General features: G+C 39.9%; 1 protein-coding gene across 1 annotated transcript in view; it reads right to left on the bottom strand.

Annotated features, from left to right (window-relative positions):
- MROH2B (maestro heat like repeat family member 2B) overlaps positions 1 to 11,486 on the bottom strand; it is a 137,672-nt gene that overhangs the window by 35,227 nt on the left and 90,959 nt on the right. The window contains exons 14-17 of the mRNA XM_007950534.1: positions 10,093 to 10,209; positions 6,264 to 6,371; positions 5,375 to 5,539; positions 2,691 to 2,705 (exon numbers count right to left, since the gene is read on the bottom strand). Of these exons, the coding sequence (XP_007948725.1) occupies positions 2,691 to 2,705; positions 5,375 to 5,539; positions 6,264 to 6,371; positions 10,093 to 10,209 (405 nt within the window). The remainder of the gene's footprint in view (positions 1 to 2,690; positions 2,706 to 5,374; positions 5,540 to 6,263; positions 6,372 to 10,092; positions 10,210 to 11,486) is intronic.

Raw genomic sequence — 11,486 nt, 5'->3', positions numbered from 1 at the left:
GACAGATTTGTTAGTCCTTTTAGTAGATCATGGTACTCTTAGCATTCTTCTCCAACACCATGACTCAAAAGCATCGACTCTTCTTTGGTCTTCCTCATTCATTGTCCAGCTCTCACATTCATATGAGGAGATTGAAAATGCCATGGCTTGGGTTAGGTGCACCTTAGTATTCAGAGAGACATCTTTACTCTTCAGCACTTGAAAGAGGTCTCTTGCAGTAGGTTTGCCTAGTGCAATACATCCTCTGCTCTCTTGACTGCTGCTTCCATTGGTGTTGATTATGGAAACAAGTAATATGAAATCTTTGACAACTTCAGTCTTTTCTCCATTTATCATGATGCTCCTTATTGGCCCAGTTGTGAGGATTTTCAATTTTTTTTATGTTTAAGTGCAATCCATACTGCAAACTGTAGTCTTTAATATTTATCAGGTACACAGATATATCAGATATACAGGTGACACAACCTTGCTTGCTTCAAGTCATCTTCACTTTCAGCAAGCAAGGTTGTGTCATCTGTTTATCACTGGTTGTTCATGAATCTTCCTCCAATCCTGATGCCATATTCTTCTTCGTATAGTCCAGCTTTTCAGATTATTTGCTCAGCATACAGATTAATTAACTATGGTGAAATGATATGACCCTGACACACTCCCTTCCTGATTTTAAATCATGCAGTATCCACTTGTTCTGTTTGAACGACAGCCTCCTGGTCTATGTACAGGTTCCTCATGAGCACAATTAAGTGTTCTGGAATTCCCATTCTTCTCAATTTTACCCATAATTTGCTATGATCCACACAGTCAAATGTTTTTGTATACTCAATAAAACACAAGTAAACATCTTTCTGGTATTTGCTTTCAGACAAAATTCATCTGACATCATCAATAATATCCCTCATTCCACATCCTCTTCTGAATCCAGCTTGCATTTCTGGAAGTTCTGTCAATATACACTTCAACTACTTTAGAATTATCTTCAGTAAGATTTTACTTGCATGTGATATCGATGATATATTTTGATAATTTCCACATTCTGTGTGATCACCTTTCTTTGGAATGGGTACAACTATGGAACTCTTACAGTCAGTTGACTAGGCCACTGTCTTCCAAGTTTCTTGGCATAGATAAGTAAGTGCCTCCAGTGTGGCATCCATTTGTTGAAACATCTCAGTGGGTATTCCATCAATTTCTGGAGCCTTGTTTTTCACCAATTCCTCTGTGCAGCTTCAACTTCTTCCTTCAGTGCCATTGGCTCTTGATCATATGCTTCCTCCTGAAATAGTTGAACATTGACTATTTCTGTTTTGTACAGTGACTCTGTACATTCCTTCCATCTTCTTTTGATGCTCTCTGCATCATCCAATATTTTGCCCACAGAATCCTTCAATATTGCAACTCAAGGCTTGAATTTTTTCTTCAGTTCTTTCAGCTTGAGAAATTCCAAGAGTGTTCTTCCTTTTTTATTTTCTAACTCCATGTCTTTGCACATTTCATTATAATAATTGACTTTGTCATCTTTAGCTGCTCTTTGAAATCTTCTGTTCAGTTCCCTTATCTTGTAATTTCTTCTGTTTACTTTAGCTATTCTCCTTTCAAGGGCAAATTTCAGAGTCTCTTGTGACATCCATTTTGTTTTTATCTTCCTTTCCTGTCTTTTTAATGACCTTTTGCTTTCTTCATGGATGATATTCTTAATGTCATTCCACAATTCCTCTGGTTTTTGGTCATTGGTATTCAATGCATCAAATCCATTTTTCAGATGGTCTCTAAATCCAGAGGTCATATTTTGGCTCTTGTGGACTTGTTTTAATTGTCTTCAGCTTCAACTTGAACTTGCATATGAACAGTTCCACAGCCAGCTCCTGGCCTTGTTTTGGCTGAAGATACTAAGCTTCTCCATTGCCTCTTTTCACAGCTGTTGCTGATCTGATTCCTGTGTTTTCTGTCTGGAGACGTGCATGTGTATAGCCACTGTTCATGTTGAAACATGGTATTTGCAATGACTAAGTCGTTAGTCTTACAAAATTCTATCATGTGATCTCCACCATCATTTGCATCACCAAGGCTACATTTTCCAATTACTGGTGATTCTTCTTTGTTTCAAACTTTTGCATTCCACTCACCAGTAATAATCAACACATCCTAATTGCATGTCTACTCAATTTCAGACTGCAGAAGTTGGTAAAAATCATCAATTTTCTCATCTTTGGCTTTGATTACTGGTACATAAATTTGAATAATAATAGTAGGTATATGGATATTATCTTGTCACTGACAGCATTGTTCTTCAGGATAGATCTTGTAACATTCTTTCTGATGATGAATGCCACAGGGATAAATGAGCATAATGTGAATTTTGCATTTTGCATTTGCTTATAAGTGATTTCATCTGTGAGAAACATTAAGTGAATGGCAAAAGTTACACCCTGTTGAAATGAGCAACCAAAAACTCTAAACCAGTTGTCTTTGAGTTGATGGGGCTCATGTTGACCCCTGTGTTTCAGAATAGAACTGCACTCCACAGGGTTTTCCATGGCTGTCATCTTTGGGAAGGAGATCACTAGGCGGTTAGTAGCTGAGTGCTTAATAATTTACTTTGTACCACGAAGGACTTGAATATAGGAATTGCTGCATAGGACTATAAGTGGTCTCCAACTTACAATTTATGTCTTACTCAAGTTAAAATGAACAGTGTTAATCACCTTCTTTTTTGTGCATCTTATCATTAGTAATATGTCCTATATACAACGTTGCAGCATAAAATTTGCTGATGTTGATATGTAATGTTTCCAACTACCAAAGACAAAAATCAGATTTATAAACATATTGATAAAAGCTATTATATTAAAAGAGAGAGAGAGAGAGAGAAAGACAGAGAGACAGAGACACACACACACACAGACAGACAGACATAGAGAGAGGTATTTGACTTACATCAGAACCAACTTGGAAGGGAACCCCATTTTAAGTCAGGGACTACCAGTAGTCAAAATGTACACACACACACACACACACACATACACACATCCCTTGTGGTAGTTAAGGCTGTATGTCAACTTGGCTGGACTGGGTTTGGAGTGGCTGGACAGCTGGATATTGTTATTTCTCATGATGAGACTGCTAATCAACTCCATGGTGAAATCTACTGTGAGCAGCTGAGTAGGTGCCTTAGGATGTGGTCTGCTTTGAGAAAGGTCTCTAGCTTTTTTGGAGCATCTGAATCCTGCATTGGGCCAAGTCTTCATCTCAGTGGGCTGCCATGTTGTCTGCTGATCTTGAGACTATTTCTGGATGTGAACTAGTGGCCTGCTGTGTTGTTTGATAATCTTGAGACTGTGCCATTTCATTTGTTGACTTTGGGTTTGTCAGCCTCAGCAGCTAACAGCTGCCTGAGTTAAAAGAAGCCTCCAGCTCCAGTGGGCCAGAAGCAAGATTCAGAGATGAAGCCCAAGATAGAGGGGCCTTCACCCAGCCCCTAGAGCTGGCACTTTGAACTTGGACATCTAGCCTCCTAAACTGTAAGAGAATAAATCTGTTCAAGCCATACATTTGTGGTATGTCTGTTAGTGTAGCACCCCTCCTTGGGTTTCTGAGGCAGTATCACTGCAGAAGTAGATCGCCCAAACTTCCTTCCAACTAGAGAACCAAAACAGCCCTTAAACCTCTATCAGCTATTTCAGTTTGTTGTACGTTAAAAGCCACACTGTATCCAGCATTATGATTATCTGTCAGACTTCAGATAACCTTCCTTTCACCATTTTACAGTAATTCACAAGCTGAAAACTCTCTAACACCCACTTTCACAAGCAAACTTCAGACTTTCTTTTAAGGTAGAGTGTCATTTTAAAAAATAGAATTTATGTATTTCTTAACTATTTACCATGTGTAAAACTATACTACTGGCTTTTAAATTTATAGGCACTCTGGTGGCATAGCACCTGAGGCATCTAACTGCTAACCAGAAGGCTGGCAGTTCAAACCCACCAGCCTCTCCTCAGAAGGATGACTGGGCAATCTACTTCTGTAATGATATTGCCTTGGAAACCCAAGGAAGGGTCGCTATGAGTTGGATCTGACTTGATAGAAGTGAGTTTGGTTTGTTTTTTTAGTTAACTTTTATTTTTAAGCATACCATTTTAAAAATGTTTTTGAATGTTGTGCCTCTAACCCACATTCCCCATAATTCCTTTGGTGTTTATTGTGAGATGTTGTACATGGTGATTTTTGGGAATGCATATGCAGAATTGACTGTACCCTGAAAATGGACAGGCATCTATACCTTAAGCATCTTTACCTCTCTTGCTCTTTTATTTTTCTCAATGATTGGCTAAAAGTTAATTTAACACATTTTTTAAAAATTACATTTTAGATTCTTATTCTAAATTATCAAATTCTGGGTGCATCATATTACTTCTGGAGGAGTGTGTTAAAAATACAGCCACTCCTCAGAAGGAAGGTTGGGCAATCTACTTCCATAGTGATACCCCCTTGGAAACCCAAGGGAAGGGTTGCCATGAGTCGGATATGACTTAACAGCAGTGTGCACTATTGGGAAGCACTGTTCAGGGTGGTTTATAAGTATTAGCATATGAGGGTTAAACAATTACCACTCAGGAGCCCTACAGGGAATATTGAACCCAGCTAACCTGTTGCTGTCGAGTCCACTCTGACTTTTGGTGACCCTGTGTGTGTCACAGCAAACTTGTCCTCCATAGAGGCTTCTGTGGATGATGTTTTGGAAATAGATCACCAGTCCTTTCTTCTGAAATTTCTCTGGGTAGACTTGAACACCAACCTTTTGGTTAGCAGCCAAGTGTGATTACAGGGAAGTAATGAGTCAGCTGGAATCCTTTGATGGTACAAATCATTAAGCACTTGATGGCTTATTGAGAGGCTAGAAGTTAAAATCCACCAGAGGCACCTTGGAAGAAAGACCTGGCTAACCACTTCTGAAAACTCCACCATTGAAAATACCATGGAGCACAGTTCTACTGCTGCACACATGGGGTTGTCACGAGTCAGAAATGACTTGGTATTAGCTGGTAATAAGCCAGCTGCTCCAAAGAAGTACAGGCATAACTGTAAGTTCAAGCAAAGGTGAGATCACTATGGACTCAGTTTATCTGGGAAGGCTTCATGGGTAGGACGTAAACAGCTAGGACAGTGATAAGGGCATAAATTACCCAAAGCCTTAGCAAAGAAACAAATGAGCTGTCCCTGTTTTACAATAGCTTTTGCTGTTCCCACATGTTTTCATCCCAAACATACTGGATTTCATGTTTCCTTTGGCCTCTATCCTTTGGTTTGGGCAGAATCCTTTGACTCTAAAGATTTCCCAGAGGTGATCCCCAGCCTGGAAATTGAGGCAGCCTGCGGTGGTCATTACCTGACAGCACTGGCTGTAAAGAAACAGGACTTGGGATATAATGTCTTGATCTATCCTGGTGAGAAGTTGCTCTCTGGGAGCATGGAGGGCCACAGCTCCATAGATGACCATGATGTCAGTCTTGGATAAATTCTTTTTTCCAGAGAAAAGACCCTAAAAACCACAAAGGGGAGACATGTAAAATGGGACGAAAGTAGTTTTGTTTTCCCTCATGTCCATCCCCACACCCCCATTCCACAGAACACTACAGGGTTTAAGGATCTACACTGGGATGATTAAAATGAGTTAAAAATGTATGCACTCTTGCTTATTCAAATTAAAGACTTAGGATTGTCCCATGCTTTTAGCAGACTTTAAGAGAGGTAACTATGAGAAAGTTTATGCTAATTTTTATTGCTCATATACCTGTCTACTGGAGGAAACAGGCTTACCAAGAGGCTTGAGGAATTGATAGAGGGAACAACCTAGGCACTCAGGGCTCACGATGACCTTCCAGATCAGCACTGAATCACAACACCACTTGCCGTGGAGTCAATACAGACTCATGGTGACTCCCTGTGTGCCAGAGAAGAACTGGGCTTCACAGGGTTTTCAATGGCTGATTTTTCAGAAGTAGATCACAACACTTTTTTCCCAAGGAGCCTTTGGGTAGACTTGTACCTCCAACCTTTTGGTTATCAGCTGAGTGCTTTAATATTTTGCACAACCCAGGGACTCAGCATTAGTGACAGATAAAATGGAGACTTTTAATATATTTGGTCATTCTACAGGGCCTGGGTGTGGGCAGTTCTGATGCGGAATAAGGCCCTGGAGGCAGGAGCACATATAGCATGGAGAAAGGATATTCACTGATGGAATCAGTATCATTTTCCCTTACCTTACAGCGATTCATGAAGAACTTTTCTCTATCTTGGAATGCTTTAAGGACTTTCAAAACAGTATCAAATTGGTTTTCAGCACAGTATCCCAAAATAGAGATTATCCCCTAAAATCAGAAAAGGAATGTGATTTTGAGTTTAACTATTCAGTCATTCAACAACAACAAAAATAACCCCCCAAAAAACAAAACAAAAACAAAAACAAAAACCAAAAAACCCAAACCAAGTCGGATCTGCCTCATAGGGACCCCTCCTTGGGTTTCCAAGGCAGTATCACTATGGAAATTGTCCAATCTTCCTTCTGAGGAGTGGCTGGTGGGTATTGAGCACCAATTATGCATCAGGAAATATCTGGGTGCTGGGGATATAGGAGTGAACAGAACACACTATAATCCCTGTGCTTGTAGATCATACAATGAAGGGAAGTGACAGTGAAATGTCATTAACTGTGTTGTTGTTAGATGCTGTTGAATCATTAAGTAAACACATAAATTCACTAAACATGTAAATATATACTCTATGTATGTATGTCCGTTGGTGATAAGTGCTATGTAGAAAAGAAAATCAGGAAAGAGCAGTAGCTAGTGAGGGCAGCAGGAGTTTATAATTTAAATAGTGTAGTCAGAGAAGCTCTGGTAATGCTGTACCTAAAGCATCTGACTGCTAACCGGTAGGTTGGTCATTCAAACCCACCAGCCACTCCAGAAGGAGTTACTGCCTTGGAAACCCAATGGGGGTTGAATAGGGGTCAGAATAGACTTGATGGCAGTGAGTTTGAGTTTTTGGTCAGAGAAGACATCATTAGCAGGGTAACACTGAGCAGAAAACTGATATTGGTGAGGAAGTGAGCCATCGGACTATCTGGGAAGGACAGTTCTAAATAGGGAGAAGGTAAGTGCAAAGTCCTGAGGTCCACAGAGGCGGGCCGAATGGAGTGAATGCTCAAGGAGAGCAGTGCAAAGGGAGATCAGACAGGAAGAGGGGTCGGTTTTAGACAGTCCTCTCAGGCCATGCTAAGATTTTGATTTTTTAACTTTGCTTTGGTGGGAAGCCAATTGAGGTTTTTTGAGCTTGTGTTGACTAACACCTTTAAAGGGTCATTCTGCTGCTGAAACTTTATTATATCTTAAGTGGTTAAAATCTCTCTTTCTTTTTTAATTTTTGCTGTGCTTTGGGTGAAAGTTTACAGTGTAAATTCATTTTATATACAGTAATTCACATACACTTTGTCTCATGACATTGACTGCAGTTTCCCACAATGCAACAGCTCTCTTTCCACTTCCTCCCCATAGTTACCTCTTCCCTGTATCCTTCCCTCCCATGCACTCCTGCCCCCGAGCTATCTCCCTGTGCACACACAGCCCTTCTATTTGCCCACGGTTGATCTCTCCAAGGAGTATATCTACCTAATGTAAATGTTCAGCTCAAATGCCTATCTTTTGTTTGGCTGGAAGCCACAGGAGTGGGTTCAGTTTTAGACCAGAAGGGCAGCTAGGGGCCATAGTCTCAGAGGTTCCACCAGATCTATCAGACCAGAAAATCTGGCCCCCCCTTTTTAAAAATATATATTTAAGTGGATAAATTCTTGAAAGCTTGTAGCTCTTGTTACACCCTCTGAGGTTATATTCCCCAGCTTCTCTCCTCCCCATCTTTCTTGCCCCAGGCTGATTTCACCATAGTACCTTCATGGCAACTTGTTTGTGAATCCTATTATATTTCATTTGGTGCTTAACCCTGCCAGAGCCACCACAAGAATGCAGAGACCAGACCACTGTCACCAAGGTCTCAACTAGCACAGTTCTTAGTTCTTAGCTACCAGGACATCCATACTCCATCATTAGAAGATGCTTGAAATGATTCTTTGAAAGCTTGTAGGTGACAACTCTATGTTCCTATGTGGGGGCTTTGGGACCAAGCCCTCATATAAAGCTCTCTGTGTCTTTTATTCTCTTTATACTGTCATTCTATAGTACATTGTGCCTTTTTTCTCTCTCAACTCATCTTGCTAACTTCTTGTCTCTCTTTCAAACTTTCCATGCTGTGAATTACATCCCATTGTCCTTTTCTCATTTAAGTCTGGCAAAGTTCAAGTCCTGGAGACATCTTTAACTCTTTAGCTTATCTGTTACCTAGTCCTACTTACTGAGAAAATTGGTGGCAGTAGAAGTTTATGGTTCTCATAAACCTCAACTGGGCCTTCAAATTTGCACAGATGTACAGAATATCATTCTCCATTAGTCAGTTTTCTCTCTGGTTCTAGAAAATTATAATCCAAATCTCAAATCTTCCCCTCCCATAAAACTGCTCACTAAGCTCTGTAAATGGATTTTATTTCTCCCTATTTTCCTTCAGAGGAATCTGAGAAATGTAGATAGTATGTTGTGGAGCCGAGATTTGAATCCAGCTAGTCTGACTTCAGAATCAGAGCTCTGGAGCTACATGAAGGAAAAGTCATAGGGAGGAGATTGAAGCCTAGTTCAGCCTCATTGAGAGTAAGAAAGTTGTATATGAATGCTTTACTTGCCCAAGCTCATTTACTAAGCAACTCAAGTGTCTGGGACTCACTAGAAAATTGAGATGAAGTGGAAAAGGAATTTGAGAAAGTTTGTGAAACCCTGACCTTGAATGAGAGTCTTAATATGTGCTATAAACTTACATTGTTTCCTAGTCCATAACAGAACTAAGTGAGCAAAGAAGAGAGGGAAAAATAGTGTCAGAAATGGTGCCAAGTATACTAAGTGATAGCTCAGTTCCTGAAATAATAGTAATTTAAAGGCAATTTAAAAATTCAATAAAATCTTAGTGATTTGTGGGCATTTAGTATGAGGGAAAGAACTCTAAACATGTCAGCATTCCTGAAGAGAGTGTTTATCACAACACAGTATAATGATTTATTTTTATACCTTTGTTGTTGTTGTTAGGTGCCATTGTGTCAATATCTACTCATAGTGACCTCACATGACAGGGTAAAATTGTCTCATAGGGTTTTCTAGGCTGTAGTCTTTTCCTATTTAGCTGTGGGGTGAGTGTGAATTGCCAACCTTTCAAGTAACAGCCACACTGTTACTGTAAAATCACACAGTGTGATTTTCTCAGCAAGTAGGACTAGGTAAAAGATAAGCCAAAGAGTTCAATGGTCTCCAGGACTCGAACTTTGCCAGACTTAAATGAGAAAAGGACAATGGGATGGAAATCACACTGTGCCACCAGGGCTCCTTATTTATTAGGGGTATGAAACCTGATAAATAAATCAAGTATGAAATCTGTGAATGCCTCAGAAACCCAAGGAGTGGTCGCTATGAGCTGGGTCCAACTCGACGGCACATAACAACAACAACATGAAACCTGAAGAGTGTATTTTATATTTATATAAGGCATATATATATATATATATATATATATATATATATGGGAGCTCTGGTAGCATGGTGTGGTGTACATATTTATATATATATAAACTCCCTCTTATTGCTCTCCATCCTAGGCTACGGTAGGGAAAAGGCAAAGGTGCTTTGCAAAAGCTCTCCTGGTTATGCTCATATTCTTTTTGGATTGAAAACCAATCGTCTATAAAGTTACTTTCAGCCTGTCAATTCAATTATTTTGATGCTATGAAGCCAAAGCCAAAATATATTAAAGAGACTCTTGCTAAGCAAGAAAGATTGAAATCAATTTTTCAGCATTTTCACAAACATTGTTAAATAGTAATGTATTGAGATTTTAAACAAGGAAACCTCACTTCCCCTTTTCTAAAAAATTGACTGATTCTGAATATATTCATGGATAATTCTGGAAAAATAAAACATTGTAAGATTTGTGGGGTCCTACCTGTCGTTGATCCCCTAGTTGGTTGGGAGCAATTAGAAACTCTCTGAGCTGTGAGCTTACAAAGCCCGTATCTTGGCAATAAGCTAAGGTGGTTCCCAAGGCTTTCCAAAGGAATTTCTGGAATAAAAAGGCAAAAGGATGTTAAAGAGTGGAGAGCAAAACTCTGTTCAAGAGTGGAAATAGTTAAAATGGCCATCTGACTTAATAACTGATTAATAAGAGCAATCTACTTCCATAGTGATACTGCCTCAGAAACCCAAGGAGGGGTTGCTATGAGTTGGGTGATGGCACATAACAACAACAACAAGCCTCCAGCATCATCTCTTTTTGACAATGTTTGCTTCCTTCAAGCTCTGTCCTCTACCTAGGCTCTTCTCTGCACTCTTTCATCTTTGTGTCCCGCCATTGCAATACATTTTACTCCCTATTGTAATGTTTTGTTTTCTTGTTTGCCTCTATGCTCAGACCATGAATTCCTGTCTTGGTAGCAGAGGGCCTTATTCATGATTTCCAGTGTGCACTCCCTGGTATCTAATATGTGCTCAATAAATGCTTTTTGAATAAACATGCTCAATGAAAATAGGGTTATTTTGAAGATGATGTCATCAAATCTTCTTAATATCCAAAGTATACTAACTTAGTTTGCAATTTCGAAGATTTCACTTATTACAGATTTGAAAATTATACTTAGTAAGCGCTATTGTTACAGCAAATGGGAGCTGAGCCAATGGCCAGAACAGGTAAGGGGAGAGCTCCATGCAGGAAGTGGGAGCTGGGCTGATGGCCGAAACAAGGAAGTGGAGAGCCCTGGGCAGGAATCAGGAGCAAGTAGACAGCTGGAACAGGTAGGGGGAAGGCCAGGAAGTGAGTGGAGTGGTTTGGAACAGCTAGGGGAGATGAACTTGTCTGTCAGTTTGTCATCCTGTGGTAGCTTGCATGTTGATGATAGTCTGGAGGCTGTGCCATTGGTGTTTCAAACTCCAACAGGGTTACCCATGGTGGACAGATTTCAGTGCAGCTTCCAGACTGAGACAGACTCAGAAGAAGGAAGAGTCTGTCCACTTCTCAAAGAACTGGCCAGTAAAAACCTTATGTATAGCAGTGAAACACTGTCTGATATATTACTGGAAAACTTTATGAGTAGCCCTGAAATACCGTCTGATACAGTGCTGGAAGGTGAGCCTTTTAGGTCAGAAAGCATTCAAAATATGACTGGGAAAGTTCTGCCTCATCAGAGTAGAGCCGACCTTAATGAAATGGATAAAGTAGAGCTTTTAGGACCTTCATTTGCTGATGTGGCATGACTCAAAATGAGAAGTAATAGCTGAAAACATCCATTATAATCAGAACATGGAATGTACAAAGTATGAATTTAGGAAAATTGGAAATTGTCA

Source organism: Orycteropus afer, unplaced genomic scaffold (genome assembly GCF_000298275.1).
Source record: "Orycteropus afer afer isolate SDZICR_OR568_19922 unplaced genomic scaffold, OryAfe1.0 scaffold00275, whole genome shotgun sequence".
NCBI classification, from domain to species: Eukaryota; Metazoa; Chordata; class Mammalia; order Tubulidentata; family Orycteropodidae; genus Orycteropus; species Orycteropus afer.
This window is presented reverse-complemented; position numbering and strand designations above follow the sequence as displayed.